The 27540-nt window shown below is 33.8% G+C and overlaps 1 protein-coding gene across 4 annotated transcripts in view; it reads left to right on the top strand.

Annotated features, from left to right (window-relative positions):
• Window positions 1-27540, top strand: part of RPGRIP1L (RPGRIP1 like) — a 76247-nt gene that overhangs the window by 32248 nt on the left and 16459 nt on the right. For 2 of the 4 annotated variants that reach the window (XM_074583144.1, XM_074583145.1), the window contains exons 11-23: window positions 1913-2019; window positions 2251-2301; window positions 3487-3660; window positions 4311-4428; window positions 5391-5843; window positions 6857-7008; window positions 9339-9705; window positions 11362-11576; window positions 12737-12820; window positions 13607-13678; window positions 15251-15428; window positions 16573-16670; window positions 26222-26405. In XM_074583144.1, the coding sequence (XP_074439245.1) occupies window positions 1913-2019; window positions 2251-2301; window positions 3487-3660; window positions 4311-4428; window positions 5391-5843; window positions 6857-7008; window positions 9339-9705; window positions 11362-11576; window positions 12737-12820; window positions 13607-13678; window positions 15251-15428; window positions 16573-16670; window positions 26222-26405 (2253 nt within the window). The remainder of the gene's footprint in view (window positions 1-1912; window positions 2020-2250; window positions 2302-3486; window positions 3661-4310; window positions 4429-5390; window positions 5844-6856; window positions 7009-9338; window positions 9706-11361; window positions 11577-12736; window positions 12821-13606; window positions 13679-15250; window positions 15429-16572; window positions 16671-26221; window positions 26406-27540) is intronic. The other 2 variants (XM_074583146.1, XM_074583147.1) reach the window with 2 other exon arrangements.

The following is a 27540-nucleotide window of genomic DNA, read 5'->3' as shown; positions in this document are numbered from 1 at the left end:
CTTTCCTCCTGCCTCTTTCCCTGCATGCCTTGCATTTTTCTCTTTGGTTGGGATCGCGGAGAAACAGCCTGTTGAGAATCTGGACAGGCAACATGGATAGTGCTAAGGTAGACTGAGCTGTGCTATTGACAGATTGGCCCATTTTAGTTCAACAAGCTGTTGAAATTGCCTCAATTTGAACAAAATCTGGTTTTCTTTCTACATAGCATTTACAATTTTGAAGTTAACTTTCTAAGCAGCAAGTGTGAATGAATATTAACAATGTGCACAAAAACTTCACTGGGGTTCATGTTAGAAAAAGACTGGACTGAGCTTGCTGCTCTTGCCAGAAAATCATGGCAATGAAATAGGAGTGCTTGAGAAGGGATATCTTGCCTCCTGATCCCTGGAAAAAACACCAGTTCAGATCTCAGTTTATATTATAGGGAAAAGAAACAACATCAGAATGAGGGGCCCTTTTTCTCTGTGAGAGAGCTCCCAACAGATACGGGTCTTTCACGTCGATTATTTGGGAGAGTCCAGAAGAACCAATTGCTGATAAGCGTTTCACCATCTTTTGTGAAGGCCTGCCTTCCCTGCCCATTCACAAGACATATTTTAATTGTTTTCTTATTTACTTTTTAATTTTTAGCCCTTAGTGTTTCTAACTATATTTTCTTCTCAATTGCACACACGCATTACACTTTTCTCATAACTGAAGAGAATTAAAACCTTACTGGTGATTATGTGTTTGAATTGAAAGCGACTCTTGTGGAGTCCCAACACATGTATGAGTCAGGCTACTGTGTATAGGAACGATGGCATCAGATGATTCATTTTTAGTGAAGATGTCATTTGATATGTAAACCCTGTAAAATTAAAACTAACCGGATGTCAATTTTTGAAACATTTCTAAACCTTTGAGACTAGCATCTCAGCCACCTGTTTCCTGCTGAGTTCGAGCCTCTAAGCTGAAAAGCTATTCTGTAGAAATAGCTAAGCTGTGCATCATGCCCTGAGGGTCAACAGAAAAGATTCCAGCATTAAAAAGATATTGTGAACTGTTTTGTTGAAAGCAGTAGAATATATTCTCTATTAAGTATGTAATGTTTTACCAACCAACTCCCACGAGTGCAGGTGGGAATTACAAAGGCTAATACTTGCACATCAGGTTGACAGTTAACATTTATATCATTCTGATCTAAAATATGAATTCATAATATTTAAGTACATGGTATGAGAATATAACTTTGGGACTTTCAAAAAACACACAAAAAAATGGAAGGAGAAAAAACACTATTATCAAGAGAATGAGGAGTTTGGCCGGGGAGCAGAGAGAGAGAGAGAGTATTTTTGTTCCTTAGAAACCTCAATGATTTTGAGAAAAGCTTGCTTTTAAAACTTTTCCATGTAAAAGAAGGCATGTTGTTATAACTACAGCATTTCACCTAATCCTTAAGTTTTTTCTCGCATCTTACTGAAAAATCATTGTGGATATAGCTATGCATTAATGGATATTTATGTGAAATCTGTGTAACCTTCTACTGATAAGTTTAATGGTGTTTAGTCATTCAGGTTGACAGAGAGTTTTATATCCTCTCTACTCCCCTTTTCTCTCCCTCTCTGAAAACAGAAAGCTGTACTTAGCTGGGCATATCTTTCTATTTAGAAACACACAAAGTGTAGATTTTTTGATGCTGTAGGTTCTCTTTTAATGAAAGTAAGAATATTTCACTTTTTTTCAATCCACACACCTATACCAGATCAAAGAGGAGTAGTTTTCTGTTTTGTTAATACCAGAGATTTCACTGTACAAAATAAATTAGTTTCTGCATTTTAAAATGAAATTGTCATGCATAAGTTAATATGAAAAGCAAGTTTATAATTTTTATTATTATATTAAGTAGAATATTTTGTTCTTTTTCTATGTTAGACGAAAAGGAAAAGCTGATGCAAGAGAACAAAGACCTGCAGTTATGCTACCTGGAAAATAAGCAACAACTAGATGAACTGAAAAATCACATGAAGTTTTTGACCAAGGTGAACTCTATTTCTGTTTTGAATATGAGCAAAAAAAACCATTCTATGTTTTATGTATAGTGCAAATACTTCTTGAAAGTAAAGGAATACAGAAATGTAACAGTGTTTATTTATTCATGATATCAAGCAAAATGTCATGTCTAGTGAGAATGCATCTTGTTATTCTGAATGCATTTCTTCGATATTCATTCACATCTGATAACACCTTTTCATTAAGTATTTCTGTTTCAGGAAAATGATACTGATGTGGCAGAACTCAGTGAAGCCCTCTTGCATATAAAGGTAACTCGCAAAGAATGATCATATAGGGATTGGAGCTAGATGGTCTTCAAGGTCCCTTCCAACCAAAACCATTGTATGATTCTATATATTTTGCATTTATTCTTTTTTTTCTTAAACCCTTGGTTGACCGTTACAAGTTTTATACATAATGCCAGGGATTTTCAAGGGCTGATTTATTTGTGCATCTTTTAGTAGTTAGTGCTTCAAGCTCATATGTGTGCTTTTGTCAGTTACAGTGAAGCAGAAGGGAAAATGAAAAAATTCCCAAGATGAAATCTAGACTTATGTAGATAATTCATTGTAACATCAAAAGTGAATTAAACCAGATTCACGAGCATTTTCTTAAAAAAACTTATTCTCAGTTAAATGACTTATCACGATATCTTGTTCTTCCTATAATGTTAATTTTAAAATAATTTTTGTTTATTAAGTCTGTAATTTGTGGTAGTATACTATAAGCATGGAAGTTCTAAAATGTGATATAGCGATGCTTAGCAACCTCTCTTTGGTTATACCAGACAATGTTCTATTTTTTTCTCTCACACATAAGTTGTAATTTTATTGTTTACAGCAAAACTGAAAATGAAGTGGGGATGGGGGGAAGAAATCAGTGAAAAAATAAGTTTGAATTCAGTTTCCACTGTTCTGGTGCCTTTGTTTTATTTTCTTGAGGAAGTGTTTACTGTCAACAGAATCTTTTTCTGCCACTGAAATGCAAATGATAATTCTATAATGATAATGAAAAAAAGAAAGCAAAAAAAATCAACCAACAAACCCCTAGATGAAAATTAAAACCCCGGTATTAATAACAGAAGCAATGTAGACTTGAGAATAGCAATTCAGGTTTTGTACATTCACTGAAGGAGGATTATTAATTGTATAAAAGGCAAATATATTAAGGGGTTTGTGTTTTCATTGGATAGACAGGAGTGATTGCTTCTGAGTATCTCATACATTTTAATTGGTTCCTGATAATTACAAGATTATATTCCTGAATACAATCCTGACACTTACCAGTCTACCTCATTCCTATTTTTTGTGTTACCACATGCTCAAAACTTACAAAGTTGTGCTTCCTGTCTTATTGGTCCAAAATTATATCCCAGTGTTACATTTAACCAGGCACAAAGACATCCAAATATTTTGCAGAAGTTTGTTCTAGTAATTTTTTCAAATGCGTTCCAGGTTCAAAAGCAGAAGAAGAACCTTATGTTTTTGGAAAAAGTAGAAGATGATATCCATAAAGACTTAGAACACTCCATGTGGGAGCTGCAATTAACACATGCAGAAACAGTGCAAGAACTTGAAAAGACAAGGAATATGTTAATTGTGCAGCACAAAATTAACAAAGATTACCAGGTACTAAACTCTACTTATAGTGGAAAATAACCTGATAATAACATATTAACAAGCACCAGAACCTGAAATAATTAAGATTTGCAAACTTATCAACAAAGACAGTCTGCTTATAGGTAACCTAACCTAAGATTTGCTGTTGTTGAAAGTATTGTTTAAAAAACGTGAGATCCAAATGACTATAACTTCAGCCTTTTAACTCACCTTGATCAGAGCACTCAAACCATGCCTTCTTGGGATTCTCTCTGAGCTCTTATCAGGTCCTTACAGGAAAAATAGTAAGTGTACTTATCAAATAAGCTTCCTTTTCCACAACACCCTACTTTTACGCTCATGTGATGGATTATTGCAGATCATATTTTGAATTTTCATTCAATTAATATAAGTTTAAAATAAGAAAATAATTAAAGAAAAATTAAGAACATTGTCTTGAAAGAATAGCTAGTCTGTTTTTCTTAATAATGTATTTTAGATTTTTTTGCTGAAATTTGAGCTGATTGCTGTATTGCAGAGTTAAAAATTGCTGCTCTTTTTGTGTACTCTAAGTGTTCTTTCCTCAAATCTAACTGTATTTTAATTTGTAGCCAAAAGCATGTGCAGCTTCAGTGCAGACAAGCCTCAAAAGTCCTTTTTACATACATATTTTTTTTCAGACTGAAGTAGAAGCAGTGACCCAAAAGATGGAGCATCTACAGAAAGACTATGAGTTAAAACTGGAACAGTATGTCCATCTTCTTGATATTAGAGCTGCACGCATCAGAAAACTAGAAGGTATCTTTATATTCTTTGTTAATTTTTTTTAATGTTCTATCTCTTGCAAATTGTTGTAAATTTGTTCTTTAGTCGAAACTAAAACTGGTGCGAAGGTCAGTTCTTTCACGGAAAATTATCTGTTTCATTGACTTAAATGATGAAGTTATTAATCAAACAAAATTCAACAAAGCAGTTTATGCTGCAGCTATTGTTGAATAAAACTACCAAACTTAGTTTTTTATTGTTTTAAAAATAAATCGTACATTTACGGTCAACCTTTTATTTTGCTGTCCTATAATTACGTAATCATTTTATCTGTTGCTAAAAATCCCACAGTCATGGTGTAATATACTTGCAGAATATTTCAGTATGATGAATTTAAAAGGCTGTTTTAATGGCTTCAGTGTAGAAAAGGTGCATAGGAAGCCCGAAATAGGATACCTTATAAACCCAGTGTCTTAACAATTTTCATGTTTTGTGTCCAAGTTGTATCCCCTGTACTGAAGAACTGCATCATGATTTATGTTCTAATTCTATAAGCATGTGTTGTGATTTGTTCACTGTTTACCACCTGTGAGGCCAGGCAACACGTAAAGGTCTTTGCTGATATATGTATCTTAAGTCTCTGCTGCATTTGCATAGTGATACTTATTTTGATCATTGCATAAGACTTCTGAATTTTTGCTTGTTAACTCCCTTGTAATCTGTTATTAATTGTTAGGGACCTGTGTCTATTTTTATGTATATTGAAGCAGCTCCATTGTGGAGGTGTGTTGATTCTTGATTGTTGTCAGTGTGCTAAATGAGCGGTAGATATATGATTTTAAATGTGTGATTTCTTTTTTGATAATGCCTTTAAGAAAGTAACATTGTTAATATAATTGGATTATGTTTTTTCCCTCTCTACTCAGCTGTTAACTATATTTGATTTTTAAACAAGATGGTCATACTGCAGCTCTATTCTATTTTATTTGTTGCAGCACAACTAAGAGATATTGTCTATGGTACAAAACCACATAAAACCAGACCGGAAATACTGCCAGGTGATCCAGGGGATGAATTTGATGAAACATTACATTTAGAAAGAGGAGAGAACCTTTTTGAAATTCATATCAGCAGAGTGATCTTCTCTTCTGGAGCTATGCATGCCTTTGGTGACCATGAACCTGCAACTTTTTGTACTTATGCATTCTATGACTTTGAACTACAGATAACCCCAGTAGTTTATGGGCGTACCGCATCATACGACTTCACTTCCCAGTATCTTGTGCAGGCTGATGACTGCTTCTTGCACTATATACAGCAAAACAGTATCACACTTGAGGTTCATCATGCGTATGGCACAGATTATGAAACAGTTGCTGCGTGTCAACTGAAGTTCCATGAAATCCTGGAAAACAATGGGAAGATCCACAGCACAGCAAATTTAGTTGGTAATTAACATATCAAAAAGTATTCTGTTTGATGCGGTATTGTAAGTGACAATTAAGTAATGCGTATTTGGCCAACAATGAATTAATGTATTACTATTTCAAAAGAAAAAAAAAAACGTTTTAAACAACATGATGTTTCCTGTTGGCTGTGCAGCATGTTCTGGTGATTCTACCAACAGTTGTAGGAAATCTGACAGGTGTAATTTTGCCCATAATGACTGAGGACAAAGATGGTATTAGTGTAGTGATCTTGAAGTATGTGACGTGATGGAAATGGCATTAGAAAACCTTGTCTGAAAATAGCAAGTGATTCTTTACCCTGTATAAAGGTTACTTGCAAAGTGTTACTACAACATATGCAAAGAATTTAACAAAAGATAGTATCACCTTACTCAACAGAATTATACAAAAAAACCCGTGGAGAAAGTAGTTAGTAGAGCAGCGTACTTGATTGCATTGTGGTGCTATTCATACGTTAGAATTTCTTTATGAATACTGTAGAGAAGATATTTTAAAATAAGATTGATATTCTTTTTCCTTTTGCTTTATTATATTGTAGAAGTATTTTGTCAGATCAGTACATTCAGAGACCTCTAACTGCCTGCTTTTGTCAAAAATCAGGTTTAATAAGCCATTATAAACTGATATTTTTGCCAGTAATTTAAACTGCATACCACTTCATGGGACTTTTCCAGTTGTTGACATACAAAACTGTCCTAAGCTTCATTTACCTTACAGGGGTTAAAATAATGAACTTGACTATATAGCTTGAACAGTAAATATTGCAGATTACAATATGAAGAAATGGTCATGATTTGGTTTTGGATCAACATATAAAGCCAGAGGAGTTGTTGTTTCTGTTTCTAACATGAAATGCACATCTTATGTCACAAACACTGTCATAATGCATAGGCACAAGATAACTATAATTTGTGGTGTTTCCTAGCTTTTGACATAAGTACTTCAATTTTGAAAAGAAAATGAATGCAGTCCTGTACATTTTATTCCTTTAGGAATCAAAGAAAACATTCAAAATTATGGTACAGTAGAATACTGGATCAGGTTACGAGTTCCTATGGATCAAGCTATTAATCTCTACAAAGAGAGGTCAAAGGCTCTGGGGTACCTAACATCCAATTTTAGGGAACGTGAACAATCATCCCAGGTATGTTTGGGTTTGTACTTCATAGTCTTGATAAACTGTTCAAAATTAACTTTTTTCACTTCAAATAGTTTATTTCAAGTCTTGATATGTTCAAGGTTAACAAAGGTAAAGGCTCTTGAACTGGAAAATATCTTTAGCAGTTGAATGAAATGAAAATGTTTTTCATATAAAGAGATAAAGAACCAGTTGAATTATAGCTTTCCTGAACAGACAAAGTCTTGAATATCAGTTATTTACTAAAATTATCACTAGATTATTTGAAATTATTATATTTAATTTTATTAACCTGTAAGTGCCAGATTTTGTTAACGTTTTGTTCTAGTACAATATTCAGGAATGTTAAACCAACTGAGTGTCAGATCAGTGTAACAGGTGAAGCAGTTGTTTAAAAAGTCTCCAAGTTCTTAATGTTTCAGTATTATGAGATTGAAATTATTTCATGTTTTCTTTTTTCTTTTTTTTAAGATGGGTAATGGAGAGAATTTTGATAATATAATGCACCGTATAATCATGTTTAAGGGTCACAGAACAGAAAGACAGAAAAAGGACTTTCAGGCATCTTTAACAGTTTTTTTTAAGAAATAAAAATGATCAGGTTGAAATGTATAAATTAAACCACTTTAGAGTTTCTAACGGCCAATTTCTTTTGTCTATTGCTGTTTAAATTACTGTAAGTCTGGAGTAACTTTAATGTTTTGTATTTTTCCATAATGTAAATTTAGATTGTACGAGAATATCAATGGATTCCATGATGTAATCTGAGAAGTATGTTTAGTGTATGAATTCTATTAAAAGTCCATGTAGGCTTTAGAATAACTTTGTATCTGATAACATTGTAACATTTGCTTTAAATCTGATTTTTAAAAGAATCAAAGGGTTTTTTTAACTAACTCACAAAATCTGGCCATTGTTAAATGCCAAAATCTGTTATTTAGTTTTCTCTATTTTTGATAATGTTATTTCTAGTTGTGTTACCAATCCAAACACAGCTGAAAGGTAAGGCCTGTGGAACAGAACGTTTTGTTGTAATTATTGTAAAATTACAAATTCAAACATGGCAACTGAAATACACTGATTACATGGGAGCAAATAAAATAGGAAAAATGGCAGAAATTCAGAACAGCTTCTACAGAGCTGTTTGAAACACTGTAGTTTTCAGAAGTGTTTCATGGCAGAAACTAAAAGTCATACAGCTATAGCAGACGGTTACATTTTGTTAGGTAGCTTCAGTTGTGCATTCCAAAATTTAAGCTTTCACTAGTTAAACATATATATAAAGTTTTCTGTCCTGTATAGCCGGCAGAAATCATGGAAACTTGAACTGTACATAAACTGCTATAATTTTTTTTTTTTTCCAGTTGTGTATGTAGCCAGAAATAGTAGTCTTAAGGTTGCATGTTAAGGACTTAAACTGTCATGCTTGGTTTTCTCATTAATTATTTCAGTGTGAATTATGTAATCAAAATATTTAACATTTTGTCACACAAAATCAAATTCATACTCGTTCCCCCATGAACCAGAAGACAGAACTCTGGCTTCTGCAAGCAAGATAATTATGTACAATTAATGAAAAGAGCTGTGACATTACAGTAAAGAAGGGGAGCGTTTTGAGATCAGTATAGATGGGGATTACACATTTAAGATGAGTAATGTTACTTTTTTCTCTTACTCTTTAATTTTTACTGAAATGAATTTCCCAGTTTGCCAACTATGCATTCCACAGCATGTACAAGCCATGCTGATAGGTGTTCAATCAGTCAATTCAAAAAATTTGTGATAGCATTGAGTTTTTTTAATTTACTTTACAAATCTATTATTACTCTTCAGATGCTGATTTCTAATATTTTGTAAATTGTTTATGTAGGTAAAGGGTTTGGATGAAGAAAAAAACAGAGGAATCTGCAGTGCAATTTTAATTATTGAAAAGTACATATATTTTAAAAGGACTACAGCTGTAAAAATTTCTTGACACAGAATAGCTGTCAAGAATCAGAATCCTTAACTTTAAAGTGGCATTAGATACGAATCACTCTTAAAACCGTGATCTTCACTGCTTTGTAGATAATCAAATTACAAGTAGATCATAAAACTTTAGAAGAATAAAGCAAACAATCACAGGCCTGAAAGGATTAACCTCTTATTTCCTTATATCAACAACCCAAGAGAGATGTTGTTGAATTTATAGAACAAGTAATATTTTGACATATAAAATTAAACAGTAGTTGCAGTGTCACTGGAATACTCAGTTATTTGTTCTATTTATATAGTTCTTAGAGTTCGTCAACTTAAGAATTCTAATGTTTTTAATTTAACTTCTTTTTCATTTCAAGCAGCAGATACTCAGAACTGCCCAAGTCAGCACTTCAACAGATGGTAATTTAAATGAGCTCCACATTACAATAAAATGTTGTAACAATCTACAATCCCGAAAAAAACATCTTCAGCCAAATCCTTATGTTGTCTACAAGTTCTTTGATTTTGCAGACCATGATACTCCCATCATTCCTAGCAGCAACAACCCACAAGTAGATGACCATATGTGTTTCCAAGTGCCAATGAATGCAGATTTAGACCGATACCTAAAATCAGAATCCTTAACCTTTTATGTATTTGATGATGGTGAAACAGAAGAAGGTGCTTACGTAGGGAAAGCCAATGTGCCTCTTATTTCTCTAGCACATGACAGATCTATCTCAGGTAAGAATTAGAACTCTTTAAACTTAACAAAATCTTCACTTCCTGTTTTGTGTATCTTTAAATCTCTCTAAGAACCTAACTAAAGAAAAGCCTTTCAGAGAGATATCTGGACAGGCTGGGTTGATGGGCCAAGCCTGATGGTATGAGATTCAACAAGGCCAAGTGCCGGATCCTGCACTTGGGTCACAACAACCCCATGCAACGCTACAGGCTTGGGGCAGAGTGGCTGGTGAGCTGCCCAGCGGAAAAGGACCTGGGTGTGTTGGTCGACAGCTGGCTAAATATGAGCCAGCAGTGTGCCCAGGTGGTGAAGAAGGCCAACAGTATCCTGGCCTGTATCAGGAATAGTGTGGCCAGCAGGACTAGGGAAGTGATCGTCCCCCTGTACTCGGCACTGGTGAGGCCCCACCTCGAGTACTGTGTTCAGTTTTGGGCCCCTCACTACAGGAAAGACATTGAGGTGCTGGAGCGGGTCCAGGGAAGGGCAACGGAGCTGGTGAGGGGTCTGGAGCACAAGTTTTAGGAGGAGCGGCTGAGGGAGCTGGAGGTGTTCAGCCTGGAGAAAAGGAGGAGAGACCTTCTCGCTCTCTACAGCTACCTGAAAGGAGGGTGTAGCGAGGTGGGGGTCGGTCTGTTCTCTCAAGTAACTATAGGCTATAGGACAAGAAGAAATGGTCTCAAGTTGCCCCAGGGGAGGTTTGGGATGGATATTAGGAAAAATTTCTTCCCCAAAAGGGTTGTCAAGCATTGGAACAGGCTGCTCAGGGAAGTGGCTGGGTCACCATCCTGGAGGTATTTAAAAGACATGTAGATGTGGCACTTAGGGACATGGTTTAGTGATGGGCTTGGCAGTGGCTAGGTTACGGTTGGACTTGGTGATCTTAAAGGTCTTTTCAAACCTAAATGGTTCTATGATTCTAAAAACCCATCTCATTAATCTGCTGGTCTTGTCTGACAGAAGTTTAAACTCCAGTGAAAGTCCTGAAAAAAAATTTTTCATCTCAATGTCACTTAAGTCATGGCTAGTGATAAGTCTAGTGTCAGAGCTTTGAAACTGATGAATGATTTTTGATATAAACATTAAACTTCAAACATTAAAGAAAGAAAAAGCCAAAGGTGAAAAAAAGTTTCAAATATCTCTTTTGTTTGCTAGAACATTGTCAACTAGAAGACTATCATGACAATTTTAAACTATGATTCTGTAATTATCCCATATAAATGGATAATAGGAGAAAATTTGCAAGTGAATTTAGGGTGTTTCTTCTGTGATAAAGATTTAGCAACTCGCGGGTTTTTAAAACTTTTATTTTCTTTAATAAAAGTAAGTATTAGTAAAACACGGAAATGTTTCAGTTGGATCTTTTGAAAGATGTCAGTAAGAATGAGTTATCTGTTATTGGATTATCTGAGAAACCCACAAGAGATGTTGAATGAACGCAGTAATCCAGTCCCTTCTAAATCGTGTATTTTTAAATGTACATAGCGTTATATTGGATATATTTGGATCTATGAAATGCAATATTTTGACGCTATTTAGCTTCTAAAATGAAGACTATTAAGTTATATAATTCCTTAATCCCATTCAGTTTTGCATTGCGTTTTCATGTATGTGTATAGAATAAGATAAATGAGACAAGATTTGCATTTTGCTTTCAGGTACTTTTGAACTGACAGATCCTGAAAGACGTGCTACTGGTACCATCACAGTTGAATTAAAATGGAAGTTTGTCTACCTGCCACTAAGTGGAGCAACGGTGGCTGAAGACTTAGGAAATTACATTCAAAATGAGAAATCAATGGCAACTAAATTACTAGCAGAGGAAAAAACGCAGACTTCAGCCCTGTCTCCTTCTTTTACTTCATCAGTGACAGTAAGTAATTTAACAAACTCCCAGAAGTTAAGAGATATAAAAGACCTATTACAGTAGGTTGTTTAGTTCTTCCCTCATGACCAGGATTTGTCCTTGCTGTAAAATAATGCGTAGTGCAAATACTTCATATAACCACCATCTCTGACTTCTTTTGGGATGTGAAATTTTTCTTGTGTCCAAAATATTTATAATGGTAGATAACTGGTTAGCAAAAGGGTGGGGAGAAAAGGGAGGAGAAATGACAAATATTAAATGTCTTCCCTATAAATTTGGTGCTTATTAATTCTCTTTCCAATGTAGATGTCCTACATAAAATGTAGTCACATGCTTCTGCGATTTCAGGGCTATGGTTGAAATTTATGACACTTATGAAATCACCTGTTTTTTCTGTGGTCTCTTAGAACTCAGTCAGCTGTCAGAATTCTCAAGCAGCCAGACCCAAGCCATACGTACAGATATGTAGGTGTATCTGCGGCGCACTCTTCCTTATTCTGGTGCCTGGAGCATGGTGCTAAGATACCCAATTGCTTCTTAAAAATCACTCATAAATTAAAAGTATTGTAAGGATTTTTTTTCTATATAAAAATCACTGGAAATGGAGGATAATTTCTACCTCCATCAAAATAGTAAAACATGAAGAATAATAAACCACTTTTTCTCTATTATTTTTTGTCTTTTCTATTATAACAACGTAACAGAAATATTTCTGTATAGTTTTGTTAATTTTGCAACTATTACCAGTCTGTTTTCTGTTTCTGCATTAAAATTCTTCAAAGGGAGTGGGATGAGGAAAGGTGTCAAAGATACATTAAGCCTACAGAACAAGAAAAGGAATCAAGCACTCCATAAATGATAATAATAAATCTTTCTGCCACATATATGATACCACTGACTTCAGTCCTACAATTATTTCTCACCTGGAATTCACATTGCATTCTGTAGATGTTCTGTAGAGTTTTGTACCCATTTGTGGCTGAATTCTGAAAGGTGTCTCCAATTGGGGGGGCTTATTCAAGCAACATCTACATAGTCTTGCCTGTTTAATTTAGTGCAGTTGGATTTGTCTTCGAGGAAAATCAGAGTCCCTCAAAATTTACTGTAAAATAAGATGGTTAGAATATGGCAGTAAATTGTCTTCAACTGTATTTGTTATATTACAGAAACCAACACCCAAACCAAGGAAGCATGTAGCTCAAGCAGAGAAGAAAGTATCTTTTCCAGATCTTAGTACAATACAGATGGCAGTAAGTTTTAAGTATTTAACTTGTGCATGTTGAAGTAAGAAAGACTATTTATGTCTCAGTATGGACAATTTGTAGAACTAATAATCGAGAACACTCAATTGTTTTAGTAAGAGATGACTGCAATGTCCCAGACAGTGAATGATAGCACAGTGCCACATATAGGTGGGGGACACAATACAGGGGTATTTGTGTGACTCCCTCAGAATTGCTTGCTGTCCTCCACAGTTTGCAAGTTCCAACTTTCATAGACTTAGGGCAGATTCTAACAGGTGCAATCAGCTGTCTCCACATTGTGTTTCTCAGCTTTCTGGTTTATTAATGAAAATGTCTTTGTACAGTGTACCACTTGCACAGACGTACAAATGGCTCTACAGAAACCAGCTTGATCCAAACAGGTCCTAAGTGTTGTGCTAATGAGATACACAATTTGACACAATTGAGTCACCTCTTAAACAAGGTTTATCAGCTGAGATTCCACATACTGTAAAAACAATTACACTTGTGAACTTAGAACGCACTATCATGTGTACAGCCTGCCAGACTCTGGGAGAGTCTGCATGGAACTAACTCAAACACATCTGGTGTATGGTGTAAATTTTCATTTGATTTTAAATAATCTGCTTTCAGAGACCTGAGAATAGGCTGTATTTACTCTTTTAATTAAATCTAGTAAGTTAAAGTAGGTTCTTTAACAGCTAATTATAGAAAGTTATGAGCATTATTATTACTATGTGTTATTTGTCTACTATATATTAAAGTCTTCCTCTTATTTTACCCATAACTTAGGGCTCTGTTGTTGAAAATAACATGGAACTTGCACAGAACATGAAGGTTTCAAGAGTTCCAAGTGTTTCAGAGGTATGAGGTTATTCAAGTTTTGCTGTTTTGTATAATATATTGCATTTGAATTTCACGTATATGTTATTTCTTCAGAGTCATGCAACGGAATTCAAACTAGCGTAAAGTAAGATCTCGAAAACTTCACTTGAAATATGAAAAAAGTTACTCCTTGTGATGACAGTCTTCTGGTTTTTGGCCATTAAAAAGGAAGGAATATCTCTACTTACTTTCTTCCGTTTGGATGAAGTTTATTTTGTCTTCCCTCTAAAAATTACCATTATATAGCTGAAGGAAATGAAGATGAAATGGAATAACTCTGGAATATTGCTAAATATGTAGCATTCCAAGGAGAAAAGTATTAAATATTGTAATTTGTAACAGTCTAATTGATTGTGAAAGTAAGTTGTGGCAGATTGGCAAACTGTAGTTTCTAGTGGTGTAACAACATTGAATTACTAGGTCTTACCTTGCTTTCGCTTTTCTGCTTTAAAGCTCATCTGGGGCTTTGATTGAGAAGTTAAGTCTCCCCCCACTTCAGGCGGTATTGGTCAACTAGAATAATCAAAAAGTATTCTCTCTCTGAAAAGTTTATCCACAAAATGCAACTCTGTCACTGAAGGAATTAAAAAGAATGGCCAAACATTGTAAAACACAGTGGTTATGACATATCATCTATGCCAAAGAGGAGCATAAGAGATATAAAGTCAGTTTTCTACAACTTGAAAACTTCAAGGATAACCTTTATTTATAGAATAAGGCTTTTCAGCGTTTCATAGCGTTGCTTTGCTTTGTGTGGCTCCGAATGTGTTAGAACAGAAATAACTCTTCAGGTCCACTTTTGGAAAACCTGGTTGTTCTGTGGACAGCTGAAAGTTATCTCATGGATTCTGAGGGTGGGAGGTGAGGCATCGATGTTTCTGTGTAAAATTCAGTCCTAGAGGAGAGAACTGCTGGATAATAAATAATGTATACATCTCCAGCAAATTTCCCTGGAAGATGCCATTTCTGTAATGTTATATTCATTGATGAGGTATTATTCTAGGTAATTGTACTCAAAGAGAAAGAAGGGAATAAGAATACTTCAGAGTAAGTTACGCACTAAAGATGTTTTACCTTAGATAACATGTTTGTATTTTGTAGCAAAGCCAATTCTTTTTTATATGATTTTAGTTTGCTTTTGAGACTGAAGATGTTGTATAATTTAAGTTATAAAATTGCCAACTGAGTCAGTGTGGTGATGGTGTTTGGTTTTGGTTTTGTTTTTTTAACTGAGTCTTGTTAGAACTGAAAGAGCTGAAATATAAATGAATCTGAAAATCTAACAGGCTGTATATATCTTGACAGGTACCAAATGATTATAATAGTTATGTTTTCACAAATATACGTTGTTAGAGAATTGTCTTTCTACTGTATCAATTATTTGTTACTGCAGTTGACAACTTCTCATTGTTTCCTGCGCTGCAGAAGCAATATAATTGTTTAAAGGCTATGTATAATGAATGAGCCATAACTCTTTGAGTTTTGAACTTTAGTAACTTTTACTATTCAAGGAGTGTTATAAAGACTGTAAGTTTATCTATTTTTATATAGCATGTGGCATATGAGGTTAAACAAGAAAGGCTAGCAGATGGTAAGGTGGAGGAGATGGCTGAAGAAATTCAACCAGAAAAAGAAGACCTCTCACATCTGTCAGAGGGCCAGTTGGCTGACCAAAGCTCACTTACCTCTGGAGACGAGACAGAAGTAGCTGAAGAATTGGAACCAGAAGGTAGAACTTATTTTTATGAATAAGTAACTGTATTTTCTTAATAAATCTGTGTCTCGTTCCATTTTCTTAAGCATTTCTTACTAGCAGTGGGAGCTGCCTCATTATGAGAAGCTTCATGACAGAAATGATATTCTGGTGTACTTTATAGCTGAAGCTGGGCGGTGGATACGGTGGTGTTATTTTCTTCCCAAATGGAAACTGTATTGTAATTGAATGCAAAAATCTGGTATCTGACCTAGATTCATAAAATATTAAAGGAAACCTGGCTTCTATTTAAATGTCTTTATATTCTCCCTTAGAACTATGCTGTTCTAAAGACTATTTTAATGAATATGCTCCTTTTGTCTGCAGATAACAGCCAATGCTGATATCGGAAATCCTTTCAGACAGTGAAAGGGGTAGTCTGTCTTATCACATCTGTGACATAAAGTTGTTAGAGGCAGATTTATTTAAAGATTATAAAAGCCGGGTCATCCTGTTCCACCTCTGAGCTTAAACTGTTTATCATTGAAATAAACCAAGTCCACGATACCAAGTTTAAAGTAAAAGTAAAAGTACAAGCAGGATGTTAAATTTTATGTTTAGTTGTTTGCAGCTTCTGTATAAGAATTCATTAGAAAAATTGGAAAAACATGATGTCGAATCCCTGTTGTGCTTATAAGTAATTTCTCCAGCGAAGAAAGACCTGAATGCTTTAGAAAACAATCCACCTGCATACAGAACTCTTGTTTTTTGTTTTTTTGTTTTTTGTTTTTTTAAAAAAAACCAACACGTTCTTCTTTACATGTGCATGGTTTTAAACGTAGTCAGAGGAAATCCACAAATTCAGGCCATATTCTTATATGAAGCTAACTTCTGTTCATAGTTCAGTTCATCACAGGACTTATATCATTCCACTCATCAACTTTCATCTGGGAAACATTACTTTTTTTTTTTTTTTTCAAATCAGAAAAAAATACAGTTTAGTCATCTTTAAAGGTCATTGATTTGCCAGTGTTAATCTTCTGCAAGGAACAGAAGATTTACCTAGCACTTATATGTTATTTATTAGCAAAGCACATATATTGCTATCAGGTTTCTCAGCAAGTCTCAGATGGACTACAAATACAGGCGGGTTTAACTACACTGATTTTGTTTTTTGCAGATCAAGATTATAGACAAGAAAATGATGCCATTGAATCAATAATAACTGACAGCGATGACTGTATTGTTTCAAGTCCAGTATCCAAGAATATTAAACAGGTGAGTCTCAGAGTATTTATGGAAATTATTTGGTAAGTAAGAAAAATATTTTAAGCCTAATGTCCTCTAAGAGTAGCTTTGCTGTATCTAAGGTCAGATTTTAAGCCATTTTCAAAGAATGTATATTTTCCTGTTTCCAGTTCAAATAGACACTTTTTCACAGAAAAAAAGCAAAGTTAACCTGACCATATTGTACATGTGATTTATAGGTGTGTTTTTAATGGGGAAATTTGTTGTCATCTTTTCCATCATTGTCATACACACTTAGAAGTAGACATTTCTAATTAGTTTCAATCTGAATTCAGATTTTAGTCCTGCACACAATCTCCCTAATGAAAGATAACTGTTGTAATTTGAATGACCAAAGAACTTAGTCTTGTTCTTCACTCCTACCTGTTGCCTTTATGTGGGGAAAATGTGCTTTTCTGCTTCTTCTAGTACTTTCTGAGGAAGGGGAGGATATTTCTCTTGTCAAGGCCTGTAGTAAATCTACAATGCTTAGCTACCCACTGTGTTTCATCCCAGTATGTTGACTTGATCAAATGTTGCTGAAATGGCAATTGCATAAGCTTGAGGTTGTTAATAATAATAACGCAAACCTTGCATGTATTTTTCTAGTTCATCCACATAGATTTCTTTTTGTTCCTGACTTCCCAACAGTTTTAGAACTGAACATCAGTTTTTAATAAAGTTTGTACATGTACAGTATCCAATAACTTCAGTGTGTTACATTTTCTATTATTAGTTTTGGGCATGCACATACTCTCTTGACTTGTTCTTAAAACTAGGAATTCATTAACATGAAGTATATATAAAAATATATATAAAATAATAGAGCATAACAGAAATTTGGAATGTTTACTTTGAACAGTATTTAAATTCTGTAGTTCTCTTAAAAAAAAAAAGAATATTTCATACTTTTAGATCTAACATTGACTGAACAATCTTTAAAAATATAAAACTAGCACTTAAAACTGATTATAATACTTCCAACAGTTAATACTTCTCTGGTCTGTGTTAGCCTTCTTTTAAAGTACCAGTTGTGTACTGTTATATCCTATCAGTCTTAACTTCTTTAATGTTCTGCAATGTGATAACGTAGAGGTAGTTTGATGATTTTATTTTTTTTAAATCCTTTTTTCAAGGCCGTGTGTGACATCTTACAAAGTAACTAGCAACAAGAAGCAATGCTTCATATGAGAAGTATTGCTCCTTTTTTTTTTTTTTCTAAGTCGTAGAAGGGATTTAGAAATGCTATCAATTATATATGCTGCAGAAAGATACAGAAGGTACTTTTGAAGACAGAATTGCATTGTTTATATGTAAGATGTCAAAAAATTGTTTCACCTGTAATTTTGAGAACTAAAATGACTGCTACTCATCACTGTTAAGTCAAACTATAATATGGTTTATCTATACATTTCTGTGTTTTATTTTATCAAAATTATTTAAGAACACATCTGAGACGATTTTGAGTGTGGATTCATTTCAGGTTCGTTAATTTCTACCTCTGCCCATTGATCTGTTCCTCTGGTAAAAAAGTGCATGTTCAAGAAGGGTAGATAAGGCAACAAAAGCTATATAAACTATTAAGGCAACGTGTTTGATAAATATTGGATTTTAAAAATAGGCATTGGTATATTTGAAATCTTGGTTTAATTACAGAATACAGCATGTGAAAATTGTGATTGAATTTGTATTTTTTTTTTTTAACATTAAAAGTCACTGCCTTTTATCTTTTGAGATAAATATCCTGCTGGTAATCAAACACTGTAAATAAGTCTTGTGATTTTTAGAGATCGTTATGCTAATTATCCTAGAAATCTGAATTGTATGCCAAACTGTTTAAGCCATTTAAGATCATACTGTTTCTTTTTTGCATGTTGCAAATTAGACAGTTCATGGTTATTTCTTAGATATGTTGATCATAAAGGGTATCTAACAGATTTTCCAGTACTTAGCTGTACCACTTGCTTCTTTCTCTTTTCTTCTTGTCTATGATGTATAATTAATCATAGATTACTTCATTTTGTTTCATTTCATTTACAACATTTATGAGCTTCACTTTGTCGGTATGAAATGCTTGTCCCCTTCTTTCCTTTCCAAAGTGGCGTAATTAGTGTTAGCATCTTTTTTAACAGGCTACATAAAGTTTAGTGGCTGGATTAAATCAAGTCATTAACATAATGTGCTATACAATTTGCCCCTATCTCTTTTCGTTTCCAGTACATCAAAGTGCCACAGAGTGCCAGTGTAATTGGGCCTTGCTAGCTTGTCAGGTTCAGTCAGGCTGATGGCTGCTGCTTTTACTAAAAAGCTTCCAGGCATGATAATTAATAGAGAAAAGAAGTCTGAGAAATGTAAAAGTTTGGACAGTTCTCTATGAATATTTCATACATTGGAATAATCAGAAGTTAACATTATCAATTTGATGTATAATACATTGATTAAAAGCCTTGTTTCATATCCTCAAAATAGACATCAAAACTGGAAATTTGCATTTTCTTTGGCATGGTCTTTATATTTAAAAAAAAAATAATCTTTTCTCTTCCGTCCCCTCCTCCCTTTCACCCCTGTGTCTACACTTTATCTTTACAGAAGATAATATAACATTCAATTATCACAATAAAATTTACTGCTCTCAGCTTCCGAGTTGTCTTAAAATTTGCCCATAAGGCAACTACTGGCAAAACCATTTTATTTGGTGATCGTCCTGTTTTTTTCTGTAGGTGTGTGTAGGTGTCTCTCTTTTGTTGCGGATACTGTGAGTATATTATCTTGTACTAATAGCGGTTTCTTGAAAACTGACATTATCAGTTCCTTTAAATTAAGATCTTGAGGTCTAATTCATTTTGACATGAAAATCTGTCTTGAACACCATTAAAAAGCAATACCAATTGCTTGTGGTTCTGCTGGTCAATGAAATATGTTTTGTGCAAAGGTGGGAAGATGCAAACCATACAGGTTATGTATAGCAAAGCAATAAATACTTTTCCCTTTATTATGCCATTTTAGTACAATTACTTGAATAGTGCATTTCCTCCTATGAGACATCTGCATTCATTGAAAAAAAGAAAACAATTTGGACATTGTATTGCCCTTTTAAATTGTGGCTGTCTTGACTTCTCTTTACATTTATTTTCTGTGGGACTCTAGTACCTTTGGTATACTTCAGGGAGACTCTGAAGTGCTCAATGTTTTTCTTAAACTGGCTTGTTCTGTGAATATCTAATCTGAATTTCGAGAACTAAAATTTTAGGGTTTTAGTATTACTCTGTGTTGCTGAGTTGGCTTGATTCTACTGTGCCAGAAATACTAATCCTTTGTGTTCTCTTGGTGTTGTCTAGATCTCACCTTACTCACTTTGTACATTCTTCTGTACGTTCTTCCATAAGAAACTGGTGAAGTAAAAGTGCTGCACCAGCATATTTAATAAAACAAGAAATAAAATTCATGAAACAGAACTATCTTATCAGAGTAAGATAAAAGTAATTTATTAAAGCTTTATAGTCAGTATTTTCAAAGACTACTGATGGGTCTAAGATTAAGAAGGCATTTGCCATTCTCCATCTTTAAGGTGATTATTTGCTGTTCTGGTCACTATTAGACAGTAACTAAAGTAAAAGAGAAAGTTTGAAGAATCCAGGAAGAATTTAAGTTGTCTTTTGCAACTGATAAATTTTGAGATGACAGTAGTTTGAATAGGCAGTACACTGAAATGATGGATTTACAACTTCCAGCACTTGTCAAATATACTTTGAAGTAATAATTAGAAGCATCTACTACAAGTTATTCTTCTTGATGGAAGAACTGAAAGAAGAGGGAGAAATAATACCAAAAAAAACCCAAACACCAGCTTTCAAAATGATTCAAACCAACAGAATCTTCACTCATTAGGTGTAACCCATTACCAATTAGTCAGAATATTCAGTAGAAAGTCAGATTTAAGGCTTAGTGCACAAGCCCACAGGAGAAGCGTCAACAGGAGCCACTTATAACTTAGCTGGTAATATTTTTTTTTGTGCTTATGAATATGAATGCTCCTCAGTTGCTTACTTTAGAGTCTATATTTATCAGGGCTTATTGGCATAGATGTAAGTTATGGTGACTTTACAAGCAGAAAGGAGTATTTTTCTAACTGAAGGTCTAAAATTGATTTGAAGATTTGAAACTAGATTTGAATTTTGATTAGCTGCAAGATATATCACCAAGCAGAACTCTTTTCACACTGTGGGTAATATGAAAGAGAATCAAATTGCATTCATTTTTGCATGTCTATATTGTCCCCATACAGTACTATAATGGTGGGGGGAACAGTATCAAATCTTAAGTAGTAAAGCTCTAAATAAAAAGAACAGCTGTATTAAAAATGTGCAATTTGATTTATTTTTTTTTTTCACCACAGATGTATTCTTAACAAATAGAAATGCTATACTGGTACTTCTGCTTTCATCCCATACTAAGGGGCTTTTTTTCTGAATGGATTAAATTTCAACTATGGATTTTTAAGTTTTAATGTATTTTTGAAATCAAACCAGAGGTCTGTGATCTACATATAGAAAAATACATGCGTAGATACACAAAAAAAAGCAGAAATTCTATTATAGTAGTCTTTGTTTAGTTTTTTATGTAATACTGCTACTTATTTCGTCTTATTTCTGTAACTTAAATGTTGATATGTATTAGCATAGCAAAAATGTACAGAGTAAGACCTCTTTTTATCCAGAAATTTTCTGTCTTTCATGTTTATTTGCCTGCTTCCTTTTGAAATTAAAGGTAATTATAAGTTTGCAGAACACTTTACTTGGTACTGATTTAGCTAACTACCTTTGAGGTTTGATAAAGTTGGTAATTGTTTTTTATTTTATCTGGTGGTATAATCAATGGTGGGGGTTTACGCACTAAAAAATGAAGTCTCCTCTTTGAGATAGTCTCCAGTAGAGAGGGGTGTAGCTTGGTTCAGGACTGCTTATGCTGTCTTCCCCACTTTTGGGGGAGAAAATAAAACTCAGAGTTAAGGAAGTTTGTACTTCTCCAGTCAAAGAGCTCCAGGTATATATGCTTTTTTCTATTTATTCACGCATAGAAAAGGTTTATCTTTAAAAGCTGTTAGTTGAGGCAAAGCCACAGGCAAGTTGCAAAACTAAATCTTAAAAAAACCAATTCAACTTCAGGAGAAACATGGAACAATTTTATGTTTATGGGCAGGCAAGCCATTTGAAGGGAAGAAAGTATATTATTCAGGTGATCAGAAGTGTTATTGTTAGTAAACTGCATATGCGACTTTAAGTTCAGATGTATAGTTGTCATGGTCATGGTGGGAAAGCTTCAGATCCCTCAGGGACTTGGTATTTTCTAAAACGTTTGGTGTTTTATACTGAAATTGAATTAGAAATTGTCTTTTCTGAAAAAATCAATGTGTTGATGGGTGCATTACAGATTTGCATAGAAGAGGCGGTATCTAATCATTGAATTGTCTCAAGCTGTAGCAAGTCATTCATGCCTTTGAAGGTATTAAAGATGAATGCACGCTCTGAAAATATGAATTTGGACTCTGCACTAGAGAAAATGGCAGCAACCAGGGACGTACTTATTGTCACAAAGAGATTTTTTTGTTTAATGTGTTAGTAATTCTAGACAGAGCTGAAGGGATTGCATCAAAGCTTATTACGGTGTTAATATTGTACCATTGCATTCTCCTCCTAGCACGTGGCAAAAAATCAGGGATGCTCAGGGAAGATTGTGCCTTTCCCTCCTTCACAGTAAATCTGACCCCAAAAGCGCTATTGAACAAGGAGAGATCTCTTTGCTCCAGGTCTTAAGGAGAGGCTAACGTGCATGCACTTTTGTAAGTCCCATCTATTGGAGAAGGAACAGGGAGCATTTCTGATTTGCTCTTTCTGTTCTCACATCTACACCGTTATGGGGAAAATCTAAAAATAGAAGATGTTGTTCCTAACATGAGAAGTCACTGCATACAGCTAAGGACTAGAATCATTTTTTCTAATATGTATTTTTAAGTATATATGTACCATGTTGACCTGTTAATCATAATTCCTTAGCGAGTAATGTTTGTGTGTCTGAACAGTTCAATCAGATTGACGTTGCTGTGATAGCATTCCTTTGCAGCTCTGCTCTGACATTGTTATAGGATGATCACAGGAATTTGGCACTTGATAGAGCAAGAGGATAATTTCTCATTCAATAAATATATTTGTCAATCAAGTAATATTGATAGTGATTGAAGCATTGGTAGCAAATGGATGATTACTTGTGATTATTGGACAATAGCTTATAGTTCCTCTGATACGCTCTCTGCTTGAAATAGAAGGGAACAAGTGAATAAGTGGACTGTGGAAATTAATGCATAAAATATTAAGGAGTAAAGCATAAATATTTTTGATCATCGGTAAAGATAGGAATGAAGTTGATCTTACAGTTAAGAAGTTTCTTATTTTGAGTTTTTAAAGGGCAATGTGTTAGTTAAAACTGTGGATGCAAAAAATAGGAACGTTGTTTACATTGTTCCTATAAGCAAGATGTTTTCAATGCCACTGTTTTGTGCAGAAAGAACAAACTTTTTTTAAAAAAAAACAACTTAATTCTGTGGGATACAACTGTGGACCATTTGAGTCAACTGGAATTTTATTATTCACATCACAGTCAGCATTTTATTGTGACAAAAAGGAAATCGGAATGTGGAATATACAGCTTCTCGAAGATGGCGGTCAAGACATTTTATGGAATTTTAAAAAGCTTCTTTTAATCTCAGACGTCAGAAAGATGAGAAAAGTTATACTGGGACTTCAAATTCTGATGTAGTATCCAATGCTTTTAGTACTTAACCTAATCCTAAAGCTTGTTGAAGAAGTTCAGTGATTCTTCCAAATCTCTGGGTAGTATTAATTAAAAAGAGTCAATATTAAATGGTAAAGAAGGAATATTGCCAGAGACTAAGTATCTTGCCCACGTTTTTTTTTCCTCACTTGAAATTAAAGCACTGAGCCAGTTTCTCAGAGACAGTCTTTGAAAGCATTTATTATTCTTTATTTTAATATGTGTCTCTAGTCTCTATTAGAGAAAATTTCATATTATATTTTGTTTTAAATACTAAATTTAAAGACTAATTTTATTCCCATCAAAGCAGAATGATTTCTGGGAAGTATTGGTCATGAGAAACTATCAGTTTTTCACTTGAATGGTACCTAAAAATTGAGACCAAGGCTTAAAAAAACCCCGCCAACTTAGGAAAAGATTTAAATAACGTACCTTGCTCTGCATCACAGAAATGAAGATGTTTCTTTAAGAATTAATTCCTATCATAGATGGGATGCTACGTATGTTTTCAGCACGGCTACACAATAGGAGTGGTTTTGTATTAGCAGTGAAATATGTCATGCTAGCTATGCTGTTCTTAAGTAGTTCTATATTTTTTTTTTAATTTTTAAATATCTCTTTTTAATCAGTTTGTGTTCTCTTTTGCATATGCTATGTTCATTTTTAATGGTATTAAAACCAGGCCTTAAGATATTCTAGACTGTTAAGCCCTTAAGTAATTTCTTTTTTTTTTCTTACAATTTTCTAATAGTATGACGCAGTTACATGCTTCCTTATAGGTTAGAAAGCAGAATACCTGGATTTACCCTGCTATCCTTGAAAAACTGTAATATTCCTTGCCTACAGTATGCCATTACAAGTGCTAAATATGTCAAACAAATTTTAAGTTATGTAAAAGAAACACTTTCTAATACGGGATATTGTATTTGGACTTGATTCATAAACTACTGTCTGTGTACAAACTAGTTTGACATAGCTGCTAAATACTTTGGGGCGAACAAAACCACTCAGCATATCACTTGAAATACGGATGCTAATACATCTGTTCAGTGCAAGAAGAAAAGAGTTGTTTCTGAAGTAAAATTAGACAATAGAGCCAATTTCATTTTTTATGCATGTGAATGTAGAGTGCTTGAGGTTATTAGTTGAAACTGAGTAACCTTTCCAGGCTTTCATCTCTTTCTTTTCAAATTTGAATATGAAAAGCATATTCAAGTCAAAGACCATCACTTTAATGACATTTGGCAGTCATTTGATTTATTAGATTTTAGAAAAAAAAATTTTCCTTTAAATATTTCATCATTCTATGCTAATCCCAGTAATATTGCCAGCTGAAGCCATGTACCTGTATTAGCGGAGACAGAATGGTGTGGAATTTTCTCTGTCATCCTAGTAAAATTTCCATGAATCTACTGAATAATAAAACAGCCTTATTGAAATATTCAGATTTGGGTTTTTAGTTAAAGTGTCTTAGGATACATAATAAAAGGAAATGTCTTTTGAAGGGAGGGGGTAAAATTGCTTCATCAAATATTGAAAGGGCTTGACAGCAATGGAAATTGTTCTATATGATGGATATTTTTACAATAGGATACACCTGCTTTTCAGTTTGATTAATTATATAATTTGCTTGGAAAAATATAAACTATCTCCATAATAAATTAGAATTGCAGTTCTAACATTGAATCTAGAAAGCTAATATTTTGAATAAAATTTATTACTTCAAGTGATTTATGTTTACAATCAAAAATTGTCAAAATATTTCCATATAGGGGAAATATTTTTAATGAAGTTGCGAACTTGAAAAGAAAGAAGAAAAAAAGATATTATTTGTTTTATGTTTCTGAACTCCAGTGTGTTCTGTTTGCTCTTTGAAGAATCTCATCTTTGAATGCTCACCTGTGTACTCCAATTTTAAACCATAGTGGCTTTTCTTTCTTTGAATTACAGAGTTACCTGGGGAAATATTTGTGACTCTTTCTCTCAAGTCTGACATTCACAGTTAAATATATAAAACTTATTAAAATTTATCCGTACACAAATAATGCAGACTTTGCTGAGCAGTATGAAACAATTTCATATAAGCAACAAAAAAATGTCATTTTCATTAAAGATAATAAGAAAAGGCTTATGGTGAAGAACAATTGGGAGTTTACTTTTATGATCATATTGTTAATTTTGACTTTTAAATGTATATTTGATTTAACTAGAAAAGTTCAGTATTGAATTGCATATAAATACAGCATTACTTTACATGCCTAACTACTTTGTGACTTGATGGATTTTTAGTGAACTATTTGTAGTACAGTCTGCAGTAGACACTCAGTCTAACGATTCTCTTTCATTTGGAAAACTTTGGTACCTAATTATTGCTGAGACTATTTCAAGCAGTTACAGGATCAAGATACAAATGAAATTTTGTGGTTCAGATATCATTTGTACATGAAGATAACCTTAACCTAATCTTCTCCAGCAGAGTATGACTATTGTAAAAATATTTTCAACACTGAATGTAAATCAGTATCTGTTGCAACAATATTCTTAACTACAAACCCTGGGGCTTTAGAATCTCATTGTGTCTATGTGAAAATCAATCAATCAGTGTTAATCATACAAAATAGCCAACGATTTACATGTATGTTTGGGATATTTTTGTTAACGCTTCAAAAAACATAACATAATTTGTATTATGTTTCTGCTTTGTTTTTCAATAGGCAACTGAAAAAATCCGGATTGAAATTATATCATTCGGTCTTACTGAGTCACGAATTGCATCAGATGCAACAATACAGCAGCTGTTTGTAGAATGCAGATTATACAATTTCCTTGCAGAGGAGACCCCACTGTCACTTCCAAAACCAACAAGTGGGCAGAGGATTCACTATAACTACAGCAATGGTAAATATGATGTATTCCTGCGCAGGCTTGTTTCTTCTCTTAAATTTTGTCTAATGAAAATGCCTGCCAAGAAAGCCTACTTTCTCTATATATTATAGTTCCATTTATTCGTGTACCAACTGTATTTGTCTATTTCCCAAATATGTTGGGAAATATTAAAGGTGATTTTTAAGAAATGAGGTAAGGATGCAATTAGCAAGTACTTGTTGAGGTAGGCTTCTGTATAAAAAGGTAACATTGCAATATATTTAAATAAGCTGCTAGCGCATAAATTTTAAAATTAGGTTATACATGACTGAAATTTATGTATTCTTTTTAAAAGAACATGATGAACTGATTTCTCTATTGGTACATGATGATATAGCAAAAGAAAAACATTCCATGTAACCTTGTACAACTAAAATACAGTTGAAAAGAGGAAATCTGTAATTGGACTTGATCATCACTTGGGAATACTTGGTGTTCCTTTAGTAAGAACTTTTTGAAATAGGAAATTGTTCGGCTGTGTTTAATACTAATACATTGCTCTTTACTTCAGAATGCTTAATCCTGCATGTTCCATATGCTGTTCTCTAATAAATGAACATTTGAAAATACTTTATGTCAATACACAATGTAATTTACACTAATAGCATACACAGAGCTATTGTAATAATTGATAATTCACATGTTAATTATTTTTCCAGCTTTTCATAGTATTTCAATTATTCATTAACTTTTTTTTTCCTGTTAAAGTCTACTTCATTTAAGATTCAGTCTGAGTGCTTCATGTTGTCTTGGACTTCAAGTATTGCATTTTTAGCTGAGAGTATCCTGAAGCAGGTGAATCAGTTTGCTCTTTGTGACGCACCACTAATACAGACATTCAAGTTAGCATTCTTTTAAAAATAATTTTGTAAAAGTGTCTGCAAAAGCAGTGTCACAGTCATATCTTTAAAATTGCTACCATCTAGAAGCCTGATTTTGGGACACTTGCCAAAGATTTTATTCATTTATATCCTCCTAATACTCATAAACTATTGGATTACCCCATAGTTGAAGACTGAAATCCCTTGTAGATGTCACATCAACCATCACTATAGTGGGACTGCCCATTTGACAGAAAATATAGAGGGCAGGGCACAATGTGTTAACT

Source organism: Larus michahellis, chromosome 4 (assembly GCF_964199755.1).
Source record: "Larus michahellis chromosome 4, bLarMic1.1, whole genome shotgun sequence".
Classification (NCBI taxonomy): Eukaryota; Metazoa; Chordata; class Aves; order Charadriiformes; family Laridae; genus Larus; species Larus michahellis.
Note: the sequence above shows the minus strand (reverse complement) of the source record. Positions and strands in the feature narration are given on the sequence as shown.